The sequence below is a fragment of the Thermothelomyces thermophilus genome, chromosome 7, assembly GCF_000226095.1.
Source record: "Thermothelomyces thermophilus ATCC 42464 chromosome 7, complete sequence".
Taxonomy (NCBI): Eukaryota; Fungi; Ascomycota; class Sordariomycetes; order Sordariales; family Chaetomiaceae; genus Thermothelomyces; species Thermothelomyces thermophilus.
In genome coordinates, this window is record NC_016478.1 from 1,569,750 (window position 1) to 1,583,461 (window position 13,712).

At 58.7% G+C, this 13,712-nt stretch overlaps 6 protein-coding genes across 6 annotated transcripts; 2 read left to right on the forward strand and 4 right to left on the reverse strand.

Annotated features, from left to right (window-relative positions):
• The first annotated feature begins 39 nt into the window (after positions 1–39).
• Positions 40–2,131, forward strand: MYCTH_2311884 (uncharacterized protein). The gene is made up of 2 exons (XM_003666777.1): positions 40–799; positions 860–2,131. The coding sequence occupies exons 1-2, from the start codon at positions 107–109 to the stop codon at positions 1,832–1,834; spliced, it is 1,668 nt and encodes a 555-aa protein (XP_003666825.1). The 5' UTR covers positions 40–106; the 3' UTR covers positions 1,835–2,131.
• A 14-nt stretch (positions 2,132–2,145) lies between these two features.
• MYCTH_2311885 (uncharacterized protein) lies at positions 2,146–3,256 on the reverse strand. Its single transcript, XM_003666778.1, has 2 exons — positions 2,674–3,256; positions 2,146–2,530 (listed from the first exon to the last, which is right to left on the reverse strand). The coding sequence occupies exons 1-2, from the start codon at positions 3,029–3,031 to the stop codon at positions 2,205–2,207; spliced, it is 684 nt and encodes a 227-aa protein (XP_003666826.1). The 5' UTR covers positions 3,032–3,256; the 3' UTR covers positions 2,146–2,204.
• A 779-nt stretch (positions 3,257–4,035) lies between these two features.
• Positions 4,036–6,232, reverse strand: MYCTH_2311886 (uncharacterized protein). Its single transcript, XM_003666779.1, has 2 exons — positions 5,332–6,232; positions 4,036–5,271 (listed from the first exon to the last, which is right to left on the reverse strand). Exons 1-2 carry the CDS (start codon positions 6,137–6,139, stop codon positions 4,103–4,105), a joined length of 1,977 nt encoding a protein of 658 aa, XP_003666827.1. The 5' UTR covers positions 6,140–6,232; the 3' UTR covers positions 4,036–4,102.
• Positions 6,233–8,674: 2,442 nt separating this feature from the next.
• On the forward strand, positions 8,675–11,082 carry gla1 (glycoside hydrolase family 15 protein; the record flags this gene model as incomplete). Its single annotated transcript, XM_003666780.1, has 5 exons — positions 8,675–8,897; positions 8,969–9,338; positions 9,435–9,508; positions 9,568–9,699; positions 9,765–11,082. Coding segments are annotated over 5 exons (1,883 nt in total), but the record flags the coding sequence as incomplete, so codon positions are not given.
• Positions 11,083–11,134: 52 nt separating this feature from the next.
• MYCTH_2311889 (uncharacterized protein) lies at positions 11,135–12,846 on the reverse strand. Its single transcript, XM_003666781.1, has 3 exons — positions 12,525–12,846; positions 12,348–12,453; positions 11,135–12,131 (listed from the first exon to the last, which is right to left on the reverse strand). Exons 1-3 carry the CDS (start codon positions 12,662–12,664, stop codon positions 11,331–11,333), a joined length of 1,047 nt encoding a protein of 348 aa, XP_003666829.1. The 5' UTR covers positions 12,665–12,846; the 3' UTR covers positions 11,135–11,330.
• Positions 12,847–13,074: 228 nt separating this feature from the next.
• MYCTH_2316540 (uncharacterized protein) lies at positions 13,075–13,659 on the reverse strand. Its single transcript, XM_003666782.1, has one exon. It carries the CDS (start codon positions 13,581–13,583, stop codon positions 13,371–13,373), a length of 213 nt encoding a protein of 70 aa, XP_003666830.1. The 5' UTR covers positions 13,584–13,659; the 3' UTR covers positions 13,075–13,370.
• Between the last annotated feature and the right edge of the window lie 53 nt (positions 13,660–13,712).

Consider the following 13,712-nt stretch of genomic DNA (forward strand, 5'->3'; position numbering starts at 1 on the left):
AATGTCGGGGCGAGTTGTCAACCTCGAGGCCGCGTCGCCTTCACCAATCCCCCAATCCCCCAATCCTCCAATTCCCATCTGAGCACAGCTTCGGCCTTGCGACAAGATGGAGACAACAGACGCCGTCGAGGCCCCTCTTGCCGGGGTTGAACAGCCCAATGGGGCCCTCACAGTGAAAAATGTCCGGACCGAATTCCGCTCAAAGGCCGAGCTGGACCGCATCCGCCGACAACGACAGGCGCAGAAGGCTTACGGGCGCGGCCGTCAGATCGATGTCAAGACCGTCAGGGACAAAAAGCTTCGACGGACTCTTAGCAATCTTGAAAACAAGTACAAGACGGCCGTCCTGAAAGCAAAGGAGGCCGAGATCTTGCTCGAGAATACAGCCGGATTCCTAGAGGCCGAGACGGAACTCGAGCGGACGTACAAGGTTCGCCAAGAAGATATCCAAAAGGAGGTCGGCATCGAGGTTGCACAGAAGAAATTCGAGTTGAAGCTCGATGCTCTGGGTCCCTATGTTTGCGAGTACAGCAGGAATGGCCGGGATCTGATCTTGGCGGGGAGAAAAGGTCACGTCGCGACCATGGACTGGCGGGAAGGCAAACTCGGCTGTGAGCTGCAACTGGGCGAGACGATTCGGGATGCCCGCTTTCTTCACAACAACCAATTCTTTGCCGTGGCGCAAAAGAAGTACGTCTACATATACGACGCCAACGGTGTCGAGCTCCACTGCTTGAAGAAGCACGTCGAGGTTTCGCACATGGAGTTCCTCCCTTACCACTTTCTCCTGGCGACGTTGGTGGGTTAACCGTCCCGTCCCGAGATCTGCCGGCGTTTGGCATTCACTGACATCTCCCAGAGCATCAGCGGTCAATTAAAGTACCAGGACACGTCGACCGGCCAGATAGTTGCCGAGATACCCACCAAGCACGGAACCCCAGTTTCCCTGACGCAGAATCCGTACAATGCCATCCTCCACATCGGCCAACAGAACGGGACCGTTACACTTTGGTCACCAAACTCGACAGATCCTTTAGTGAAACTGCTCGCGCACAGAGGGCCCGTCCGATCGCTTGCCGTCGATCGAGAAGGGCGATACATGGTGTCGGCCGGGCAGGACAACCGGATGGCCATCTGGGACATCCGCAACTTCAAAGAGGCGGTCTCGAGCTACTTCACCAGGTCTCCGGCATCATCCGTGGCGATATCCGACACGGGCTTGACCGCTGTCGGGTGGGGGACCAAGACTACCGTGTGGAAGGGTCTCTTCTCGAAGGAGAAGCCGGTCCAAGAAAAAGTCCAGAGCCCATACATGACCTGGGGAGGGGACGGTCAGTCGGTTGAGCGGGTCCGGTGGTGCCCGTTCGAGGATGTGCTGGGCATCGGACACTCGGAAGGTTTCTCGTCCGTCATCATCCCGGGTGCCGGCGAGGCCAACTACGACGCGCTCGAGGTCAACCCGTTCGAGACCAAGAAGCAGCGGCAGGAGGGCGAGGTCAAGGCGTTGCTGAACAAGCTGCAGCCCGAGATGATCGCGCTAGACCCCAACTTCATCGGAAACTTGGATCTGCGGTCCGAGCAGCAGCGGAAGGCCGACAGGGACTTGGACGCGCCCCCGGTAGATATCGCCCAAGAGATCAGGAACCGGGCCAGAGGCAAGAACGGCGCGCTCAAGAAATACCTGCGCAAGCAGCGCAAGAAGAACATCATCGACGAGAAGAGGCTCAAGGTGGAGGAGATATACAAGGAGCTGCAGCAGAAGAAGGACGAGAAGCACAAGGAACGGCAGGCCGAGCTGGGGCCGGCGCTGGCGCGGTTCGCCAGGAAGGACTAGATAATGATACCCGAACGAGAAGAGCATGGGTCCTGCTGGTCACGCTGGACTCACTTTCGATGCCAAATGTCCAAAGCATGATGCCAACTGTAACAATAAAGCTGGGCAAAGTCCGCCCTTTGTTCGTGTCTTGTCTAGCGTATTCCATGTATCATTGGCTCCATATGCAAAAAACCGAGGGCCGAGAATCAAACTCCGAACGCGAAGCCACCGATCGTCTCAAAATGCCAACCTTGAAAGCGCCCTTCCCGTCTATAAAGTTGCATTATTTTCCTTTTTGCTTTTCGTTCCCCCCCGCCCCCCCTTTCTACCCCCTCCCCCCTTTTTCCCATCTGAGCTTCCCAATTAGTATCGACACACACCGAGCCTCTCACAAGAGCTTGAGGTGGCCCGTGACCTGATCCACCAAGCTCTTGGGCGCCGGCCCGACGCCCAGGACCGTCCTGCTCCCGGAAGCGATCTGCGTCCGCCCCGCGTCGGCGATCACCTCGGCCGTCAGCCCCAGGCTTCGCGCCTTGCCCATCAGCTCGAGCAGCTCGTCCTCGCTCTTGACCTGCACCGCGATCTTGGCCTGCCCCATGCGCTCCCACTGCCGCAGGATCTTGGCCTCGGGCGACAGCGCGTCCTGCTGCGCGGCGCGGAAGAGGGACTTGTAGCACGCGAGCGTCGCGTGCGAGCACTGCGCCGCGATCTTGCCTGTTGTTGTATGACGTTTCGAACGTTAGTTCGCGCCCGCTAATTGAACGAATGAATTTGGAGAAACAAAAAAAAAGGAGAAGAAGAGAGAAGAAAAAAAATATCGGGAGAGAGAGTAAGGACGAAAATTTCCACTAACGTACCCTTGGTCATTCCCAAGTCCGTCCGGACGACCAGCACCAGCTTGCACTCCTCGTTCCCGCTCACCTGGAGCCCCGCGGCCCGGCCGCGGGTCGCCGGTCCGGCACCGCCCACCCGCAGGCCCTGCCTCCGGTCGGCCTCGGGTCCGTTGGCCCAGTTGGGCGCGTGGTCCAGCAGCGTCTCCTCCTCGTCCACGTCCGACTCCTCGCTCTCGACGGGGTCGTTGAGGTACGCGTGGCGCTGGGCGGCCAGGTCGGGAGAGATGAGGTAGCCGCGGATCGCGTAGACGCCCAGGCCGAAGCCGGTGATGAAGGCGACGATGCTGGTCGTGACGACGACGACCGAATTGAGCTCCGACATGGTTTTGTTTTTTTGGTTTTTTTTTGTTTCTTTTCCTGCGGGGGCACGCGCTCACTGGTTGTGATGGTGTGAAGGAAGAGGAGGAGGAGGGTCCGGCGGGAAGGGAAGATGTGTGCGTGCGGTTTGGAAAAGTTTCTGGGCTTTGCAATGGTCGTTCTTTTTGGCGTCGCCTGCCGCGAGATTCAATATCGATATATCCGTACGGAGTGTAGTTAGAAGGTTTCCGTTGATGCAACAGCATGCCACAGACCCACAGACCCACCCTAGTAAATTGGATAGATAGCCCAGCGCCGCGTTTCATACGGAATTACAAGGGTTCTTGATGGTAGCTCATTCCCGTCAATGAAATCCAGATAATATACACCGCAGAATCAAAGAAGTATACTCCCTAGGATCTCGAACGGATTTGCTTTGGAGTAAAGACTTCTAGTCTTACTTCTTCCTTCTTCTTCCTTGTTTCTCTATTTTGGCTCGTTCTATACAGGGAACACGCCCGCTCTGTCGGACGAGGGTTTCGACATTTGAACTATCTAAGCTCACTCTTCGTTATTGTCCCAGTACGAGACCTGCCCTTAAACTGTTATGAATCCCGGAAGCCCAGAGATAGGGAAAGTCCATGGAATTAGCCTCGTTATTAGTAAGATAGGACCCCGGGGCCAGGCTGAAGATTAAGGCATCGGCAAAAGCATCATTGCGTACGGGCCTGGGCATGAGGGACAGGTCGGTCACTCTTAGAACCGGTGGCATACGGGGACATAAGCGGGAATATGACACACACACACACACACACACGGCAAACAGCACGAATCCGGTTCGAGGTCCCGGCCCCGGACAGCCAAGACCTCTCCCCTCTACGACCTACCTCTCAGTTCGACATCTTCTAAGCCCACGCACGTGTGTCAGTACAGACCCAAAACGCCATGTTATTCAGAGATAAGAAGAGGGTGGAAGCACCTTTGATGATACCCATGGAGGAGGAATAAAAAAAAACCAAGCCGTACACCATCCCAGAGCCTCTGTTTCCTCCTACCGGCGGCCTCTCTCCCTTCCCTTGCCGACCGTCTGGGAGGTTTAAGCCAACCGGACACCGGCCTCTTTCCTCTTCTTGGTCTGATGCGAGGCGGCCGAGCTCATGCCCACGTTCTGACTGGCATCCAGCATGCTCTGCGCCATGCGCCTCTTCTCCTCGGCCAGCTTCTTGAGCTTCTTGTCGGTCTTGCCCTTGCCGGAACCCTTGCCGTGGAACTGGTGCGACAGCTCCTTGAAGGCCTCCTTGACGTCGAGCCGGCGGCCGGTGCTGTCGACGTACTTGAGCTCGACCTCCGGGCGGTAGCCCTCGCGGAACAGCTGGTCCAGGACGCGCGCCTGGTGCTGGTCGCGCAGCGCGTTCTGCTGGCGCTGCCACTCCTCGCGCTCGCGCGCCGACATGCGGTCCAGGCGGCCGCTGGCCCGGTCGCGCTCCCGCTGCGCCTTGGCCTCCTGGTCGAAGAGCGCCATGCGCCGGTGCAGCTCGTTGAGGAAGCGCTGCCGCTGGCGGAACTTCTCGTTGAGCTCGGCGCCCTTGCCCTCCTCGATGAGGTGCCGGTCCCGGAGGAGGGCCAGGGTCGCGCCCAGGCCCTGGGACACCGTCTTCTCTTCTTCGACCCCGGTGGCGGGCACATCGGCGAGCGGCGTGGCCTCGCGCGAGGCCGACGGTTGGTGGTCGGCGTCGTGCATCTCCTCGTCTTCCGAGGACTCGTCCTGCATGGCCGTGACTGCTGCAGCGGGTGGTTCCTCCGATTTGGGTCTGCGTGGCTTGCGATCCTCATCGGGCTCGGCGCGCAGGCCGTCGACGAACCGGCTGACCTCGTCCATGACTATGCCGTTTCCTTCTGGACCTTCTTCGCCTTCCGGGATCTCGCTGGTTTCCCGAACCTGTTTCGCAATGTCCTCCGGCCGTAACTTCTTCCGCTTCTTGAGCGCTTCCTTCCTCTGGCGCGCCAGTGTGGACTGCAAGTCTTCATCGTCGACAAAATTGTCGTCCACCACCTTCGGCTTCTTCGTGAATGTAGGCGCAGCAGAGTCGACGTCCATGTCCACGTCCTGGGCAGGCTCGTCTCCCTCGGGCGCATCCGCAGGGAACAGGACGTCGTCGTCATCCTCTCGGCGCCGCCTTGTAGCTTTTGACTTTTTCTTTTTCGGTTTCTTCACCTTGACCTCCGATGGGTCGAGGTAATCTGATGTCGGTGCAGGTGCGTCCTCTAGAGCGGTACTATTTAGCACGAATCTTGTACGTTCAGGAGCGCGTCGGAGCCGCTTACCCAGTTCATCCAGATCTACCGTCTGATGCTTTCTCTTCTGGGCTGGCGCCGCGAGGATATCGGCCAGTTCAGTCGATGTCGCGGCTGCATCTAATGTAAAGGTTTTCTTCTTCTTTCCATAGATCTCTTCGTCGTACTTTGACAGGATCCCGCCCTGGCCGGTTTCGTCAATGTCATTAGGATCGTAGACGGGCTTCTTCTTCTTCAGCTCGAGCCTCTCCTGCAGCTTCTCCTGCTCGCGAAGCGCCAAGTTCTCCAGCTCGTCCCCCTCTTCTTCGTTCTCCAGTACTCCCGTATCTTTCAGTGTCAGTATCTGGTCTTCCGCGTCGAGGAAGGCTGCCAGGTCATGCGCGACCTTGACGCCAGCCAAATCAGCGGCCGTGTGCTCGGCAGCCTTTGCCTCGGCCGCGGCTTTCTCCTCTTCGGCCTTTCGCGCAGCTTCGATCTTCTTCTGGCGCTTCTTCTGATTCTTGAGCCACGACTTTACGTCCACGTCCTCATCGTCATCGTCGGCCAGCCCCTTGCCTTCCACCACGGCATTCCGCTGCGCCAGTTCTCGCGCCTTTTTGATGGCGGCTGCTTTGGCCTCACGTTTCCTCTTTGCTTCTTCGGCCTCTCGAACCTTGCGGAAGTTCTCGTAGGCGGCGGCTTCGCGGGCCTCGAGGGTGTTGAGTGGTTTCCCATCGTCGCCCAATTCCCTCTCGGGCGTTGGTTCTTTGGATGCCGGTGCTTTGCCCGGGACCGGCAAGGGCTTCATGCCCATCGCCAGCCGGACCTTGTTGAGCTCCTCAATCGACGCGGCGTCCATGTTTACGATATGCGCTTGCCGTCGTTCTGTTGGGAGGAGGGGGGGTTTGGGGTTAGGGGTTATCGATGATGTTCCCGGCGGAGCGCATCAGGAAGTCGCGAGCCAAGAGGAGCGGGCATGGCCAGAGGCGCGGCTCTACGATAAGATAACTAAACGCCGCAGTTAAGCCACGCGCCAGGCTCCAGCACATGCCCCACTTTTTTCAATTTTTTTCCGGCAAGAGTATATAGGAGAATGTTTTTCAGCGCTCATTCCTCTCCTTCTTTCTCTTTCTCTCTTCAACGGATCTGTGCCCGGCGATCCTCTGCCGCCCCGGCGGTTAGGGTCGATTGCTGAGGCAGTTCGGTGAGCAAAGGAGCCATCTACCCTCCATGATGTCAATGTCCAGCCGACAGATCCAAGATCGATAGAACTCCGAGGATCCTCGTTCGCCGTAAAAGGCTTGAGCGAGGTGAACCGGAAGTTCAAGACGCTATATTCCAGACCGTTCGCCGAGACCGTCGGTCTCTGAGGCTGGGGAAAACCATGGCTGGTCCTACATTTTTGCCTTCCATCTCCTCGAAATGCAATATTGATGTGGGTTTTTATGTGGTGTGATTGGCAGTTTGCCGCTGTGATGGGTGGTCGTGCGATTTTGACTTTTTTTTTTGAGACGACGCGGTAGCCTAGAATTACCGACTCACTCGGCCGAGTTGGTAGGGTATAGGCTTTTCTCTTTACTCTATTCCGTACTCGTAGTAGTTGTCAACCTTGGCAGCGAGAGTCCCGAGGCGGTAGATGAGAGAAAAAAGGACCGATGTTGACTTCCATGCCATCGATGGCGTCGTCTCGGCTAGACGTCGTCGGCGTTATTCTGGGGGAGGCAATCCCGGGTGAGGAGAGAAATAGACGCGTCGCCATCTAGCAGCCATCACTCAGTGGCATCACCTGCGCGTTGACTTGCCTTCGAAGGCTCTCCTGAGCCGAGCATGTGATTACGATGTATAAGACCTGCATTGAGCTCGACGTTCCCGAGCGTCGGCGCGAGCTTCCAATTCGGTTGAGGCTCCGGCGGCTTCCCCCGGTTTCCTGCTGGACTAGCTGCCGTGGCGGGGGGACGGCAGAGCGACTCCGACGCGCCCCATGCGAGCAACGGCCCGATTTTCGATGAGATCTGCGGGGCGCCGGAGTGGCAGCAGTTCGTCAGCTTGGCAGGCACGGCTCCCCACCTTCTTCCTTCTTCCACACTAGGCCCTCCCACAAGCGACCAGATGCTTGTTAAGTACGCAGTAGTGTCTCGGCTCGCCCAGAGAACAATGGCACGCCGATCTGTCTAATGACCAAGAGCCACGGTTCGAGACCATCCATTGGACTGGAGGGCCTGCGAGGCATCACGCCGAACCCATGTCATGCTACTCTTTCTGTTCACCCCCGGAGATGGCGTGAAACTGCGCGTTTACTCGCGGCTCAGCATGTGCTCACGTTGGGTAGGTCCCGCAAAGTCAGAGGTAGGGAGGTACTTTGTAGGCACAAATCATGTACACGTTCGTACCTGAGGTAGCTATCTCGCCTCAGGCACACGAGGCCCGTTCGACGAGAGAGAGGAAGAGCAACCAAGAATAGTCAAGGATATTATTACTCTTTCCCTGGTATTTCTGGACATTTTGTCCAGGATTTTGTTCGCCCTTTAATTTTGAACAATTATGCTCCCGTCGGCTCCGATCCACGCCTCTTAACTCTCCTTTAGCCTTTCGCCTCTATTTCCTTGAATTTCAATTCTCCCAAGGGCCCTGCTTTCTACAGCAAAGAATCCGTACCCTACTCTCTTTCGCGCACAGAGTGAGGGAGCAACAGGGATTGCGAAATGCACAGCAGAGTTTGTGTAACTTCGGCAGCTCTTCCCCACATTCAGATGCATGTTACTGGAGAATGCGGAGAAGTTATAGTCTGGGGTAGTAGGTATAACGCTGGTACTCCCGAGGTAGGTAGCAACCTTGGCTGACCTTGGGAAGCGAGGGCGCTTGTGACGCTGACGATCCAGAAGCAGCCCGCCGATAGTATACGTGGAGACGGTGCTTCTTGCTATAAGCGCTCAACTCCGCTACCCATGTTCACCGTCTTCCCCTTGGACGACGGCATCACTCCGATACCCATGTCTCCTGGGTAGCTCCGAGTAGTCGCCCGAGCGCCCTTCTCCCCCCTCCCCCTTTCTCCTAATAAACGGCCGAGTCGGGCAGCCTCGACGTTGCACCGTAGCGTCGCAGCCTGCGTAGAAGCACGCGTAGAAGCACCGAGCTCCAAGCTCCAAGACGCCAAAAGCCGCCGCGAAGTGGCCGTCGGCCCTTCCCCGCATGCGCAGCTCCGGCACCAGGTCCGAAACGCTCCATCACCCCATATCCCAGTCAGAACAGCGGCTGCTTTCCGGATTTGGAAGTCTGGAGGTCGCGAATGAAGGCTCGCGTTCGACTATAATAACAGCTCCGGATGGCAGGCCTCGTTGCCCAGCTCCAGGACCACCTCCCATCCGTAAACGGATCTGGCCTCGTCACGCCCGCCATGCACGCTCTCTCGTCGCTCGCTGTCCTCGGCGCCTGGGCCGTCCAGACGGTCTTGGGCCGTCCGGCCACCCTCTCAAAGCGGGCCACCGACTCCTTCATCGAGACCGAGACGCCTATCGCATGGGAAAAGCTGCGGTGCAACATCGGCGCTAACGGCTGTGCGGCTTCCGGAGCCGCTGCCGGTGTGGTCATTGCCAGCCCGTCCAAGTCGGATCCAGACTGTGCGTTGACAGCGGCCCCTACCCCTTATTATCGCAACTTCGGTCGGTGTTGAGATGCTGAGACGCGACAGACTTCTACACCTGGACTCGAGATGCCGGCCTGGTCCTGACGGGTATCGTGGACGCCCTGTCCCAAAACTACTCGGCGGCCCTGCAGACCAACATTCAGGACTACATCATCGCCCAGGCCAAGCTCCAGGGTGTTTCGAACCCCTCCGGTAGCCTCTCGGACGGCACCGGTCTTGGCGAGCCCAAGTTCAATGTCGATCTCACCCAGTTCACGGGCGACTGGGGCCGGCCGCAGCGCGACGGTCCGCCTCTCCGGGCCATCGCCCTCATCCGCTACGCCAAGTGGCTGGCTTCCAACGGTTACAAGGACACGGCCAACAGCGTCGTCTGGCCCGTCATCAAGAACGACCTGGCCTATGCCGCTCAGTATTGGTGAGTGCCCCTTCTACTTCTCGCCCTTGGGGGAGTTTCTTCCCGTCCTGACGCCGGAGGCACGCTAACACACGCCACACACACACGCACATACAGGAACGAGACTGGTTTCGACCTGTGGGAGGAGGTTCCCGGCAGCTCGTTCTTCACCATTGCCAGCACGCACCGAGGTGGGTGGTCCCCGTTGTACATATATGGGTTGATCAACGAATTACTGACGCAGCGACAGCCTTGGTAGAGGGAGCTGCCCTCGCTGCCCAGCTCGGCACCGAATGCAGCGCCTGCATCACCGTCGCGCCCCAAGTCCTCTGCTTCCAGCAGAGCTTCTGGAACCCGTCGGGCGGTTACGTTGTCTCGAACAGTAAGTCTCTTCTCGTGGTGGTGCCGCTCCCAGCCTCAATTTCCACACAACTAAACAACGGCAAGTCAACGGCGGCAACAACCGGTCCGGCAAGGATCTCAACTCGGTCCTGGCCTCCATCCACACCTTTGACCCGGCGGTCGGCTGCGACTCGGTCACCTTCCAGCCCTGCAGCGACAAGGCGCTCTCCAACCACAAGGCCTACGTCGACTCCTTCCGCAGCGTCTACGCCATCAACTCGGGCATTGCCCAGGGCAAGGCCGTCGCCGTGGGCCGCTACTCGGAGGACGTCTACTACAACGGCAACCCGTGGTACCTGGCCAACTTCGCGGCCGCCGAGCAGCTCTACGACGCCGTCTTCGTCTGGAAGAAGCAGCAGTCCATCGAGGTCACCCAGCTGTCCCTCCCCTTCTTCAAGGACCTGCTCCCCGGCATCTCCACCGGCACCTACACCCCGTCGTCGTCGACGTACCAGCAGATCCTCGACGCCGTCTCGGCCTACGCCGACGGCTTCATCGACGTCGCGGCCAAGTACACCCCCTCGGACGGCTCCCTGGCCGAGCAGTACACGCGCGACTCGGGCCAGCCGATCTCGGCCAAGGACCTGACCTGGTCCTACGCCGCCTTCCTCTCGGCCGCCGACCGCCGCGCGGGCATCGTCCCGGCCGGCTGGTCCGCCGAGCACGGCAAGACGCTGCCCGGCTCGTGCTCGGCCGTCCAGGTCGCCGGCACCTACACCCAGGCCACCGCCACCTCCTTCCCGCCCGGCCAGACGCCCAACCCGACCAGCGACACCCCGGCCCCGTTCCCCACGGCCTGCGCCGACTCCACCCAGGTCTTCGTCACCTTCCGCGCCGAGGTGACCACCCAGTGGGGCCAGTCGGTCAAGGTCGTCGGCAGCTCGTCCGAGCTCGGCAACTGGGACGTCTCCAAGGCCCCGCGCCTGTCCGCGTCGGCCTACACGGCGTCGGACCCGCTCTGGGCCATCACGGTGCCCATGAAGGCCGGCCAGTCGGTGCAGTACAAGTTCGTCAAGGTCAACGGGGACGGGTCGATCCAGTGGGAGTCGGACCCGAACCGCCAGTTCACGGTCAGCTCTTCCTCCACGGCCAGCGGCTGTGCCTGGCAGACCATCGAGGCGACCTGGCGGTAGATATGGGAGTACTGGAGCAAAAGCCTCATTCGGAGCCTTCGGTGGCTCTTGGGTGGGGGGGGGGGGTGGAAAAGAGGGGAGGTAATAGGATGATCATGAGCGTTTGGGAAAAAAAAGAAAAAAAAAAGGCAGGCCGATGCAGTTTATTTGTTAGTAATTTTGTCATCGGAGTGTCGAAACTTGAGCGCTTCATTTCTTTTTTCCTGTCGATAATTATGTTTTTTAGATGCATTGATTAGCCCAGAATAAAAGGGCATTCGCAAAGACTCGAGGCTGTCGTTGTGTAGATATCTACTCAGAAGCTCAGCTTCGCCGCGTGACGATAGATTGATCTCTATTTGTCTCTGATACCAAGTAAACCCCTCAGTTCTAATACGGATCCGTATAAACCCCCATTCCTTCCTTTCTTCACTCTATCTCTTGCCCCCCCTTTCCCCCATCCCCTTTATTCTAGTTAGCTCCTTCTTCTGCGCCCCCTCTACTCCTTCCCCACGCCGTCTTTCTCCCCCAGGCAAAGCCTCTCCAACTCCCTCATGACGACTTCAACCGCCCACTCCAGAATCTTACCAAACTCAATATCCTGGTTCCCCCCGACCCCGACCCCGACTCCTCCTTCTTCTCCTCCTCCACCTCCACTCTCACCCCCTGCCTCCCCGCCGTCGGGGTCGGGGTCGAGCCCCGGGGTCAAGATGCCCTCCCTCTCGAGGACGGCGCGGTCCAGCCGGCCGCCCTCGACGTCGCCGCGCTCAAACAGCCACCGGTGCGCCTCGACGTAGTTGGGCCACACGACTCGCTCCACGTACCCCGGCGGGTCCTTCCAGAAGCCATCCACGTGCACGTACCCGTCGCGCGCCCCGCGCCGCTCCAGCGCCTTGGCCTTGCTCGCCTTCAGGAAGAGCTTGACGTCCAGCTGGGCCATGACCCCGCGGAGCGGGCTACTGACGGCGGCGGCGGCGGCGGCGGCGGTCGACGTGGATGTGGGCGTGGGCGTGGACGGTGGCGGGGAGTAGAGGAGGAAGCCGTCGAGGATGCAGACGCGTGTCTTGGGCGGCCTGGTAGCATCCGATGATGAAGATGATGATGGTAGTAGTGATGATGATGATGATGGTGGTGGTGGTGGGGATGATGACGACGACGGCGGCTTGGGGGGAAAGATGAGGGCGCCCGGGCGGTTGGGGGAGAGCCAGGCGCGGACCTTGGCGGCGCAGGCGGCGATCTGGTCCGGGGTCGCCGGGCAGGGGCCGACGGTGTTGAGATCCTCCAGGGAGTTGACGTTGGGCTGTGGTCGATGAGGGTTGGCGGGTCTGGTGAGCCGAGCTGGACTTGTCGTTGCGGGAGATGATGATGAGGGGGACGAGGGATTGACGGGCGGTGATGCAGGGGCAGTGGCAGTGGCAGTGGCAGTGGCAGGGGAAAGGGATGGGGCAATGGTACAGCCGTGACTGCTGCGGCGGGGGAGGTGGTGAGGGGAGTTAGTGGGCAGATTGCTACTGACTGGGAACGTGCCCGTTGCGCGGACGTGGGCAAGAGCGGCTTCCAAGTCGGGAATGGATATGGATTCGGGACAGTCCCAGTCGGCGAACCCGTCCTTTATCGGAAGTCTTTGTTGGGCGAGTCAGCATGAATGTGCCTGATGCGAGGCGGCGGACGGGCCAAGACGCGCGGAACCTACTCAGACTCGGCTTTGTAAAAGTCGTCCTCGTGAAGGATAAAAGTCTCGGGAAACATATCACGCAGCAGCCTCGCGAGGGTGGTTTTCCCAGACGAGGAGCAGCCGCTGATGCCGATAGTGATGGTGCGCGGGGGGTCCATGTCTGAAAGGAACACTACAGTTTTTGTATTGAAGAGTTCATCAGGGCGCAGATATCTGGACCGAAGATACCTAGGTAAGTAGACTTAGGTCATGGATCCATCGCAGAAGGAATTTTTGCCCTATCGAATGCCTCGGGGTCGTTTGTTGAGGTTGAGGAAGGAAGGAAGAGCGAAGTGAGGGGGTGGGGTGAGATGGTCTGGAAACCATACAGTGTGCAGCGCTGTGGGCTAAGGCGTGTTTTTAGCCTGTACAGTATGCCTAATCAAGATTTTGCACCGTTAGAGTTCCTCGCGCTCATCCACAATTGCTCGAGTGCTCCGAAGCATGTACGGATAGAGAGTGTGAGATACGAAGAGAAACAGAGGGACTTTGCTTGGTCACCTCAACACCACAAAGCAACAATCAAACGCGAGTGATGTTACATTTATTACTGTTTATCCAAATGCGAGCTCCCTGCCCATTGTATGTTTTCCTTTCCCTCCTTTTCTTCCAACGCCATCCGTCCAAATCGGGATTGCCTGCTGCTTCGCCTTGACCGTTTCCACATCGCAGTTCTTTGCCGGGTCCTCGGCCACCGTGTTCACCAGGAAGTTGGAATGCGAGGGATGAGCCGACTCAAACAAAGTCCGAAACGATGTCGTCGCAGCACACAAAAGATGCGGCCATGCAGGTCATGTTGGCGCCACCCTTCCTCTCACACCAAGCTCATTCTGCGTTGCCGGCAGCCTCCTTTGCCCTCCTCGGCATCCTTCCCGGGTGAATGAACTCCTCGACGTAGGGTGCTGCCTCCTCCTTGTGGCGGGTTGTAATGTACCAGGTAATCCAGAGAAGGAAGAGGAAGATGGAGACCCAGATCAAGACGAGCCTGGGCGAACGGCGTCTGCGCGGTGCGTACGGGGAGAAGTAGCCTCGGGGCATCTTCGCTTTTTACACAGTGTTGTCGATCTTTGTTGCCAAGTTGTTGTCGGCCGTCTCAGAGCTGTATTGATACAAGGGAAATACCGCGGAGTGCTGCTGGCAGGGCGTGCTCTCTCAGGGAGTTGGTAT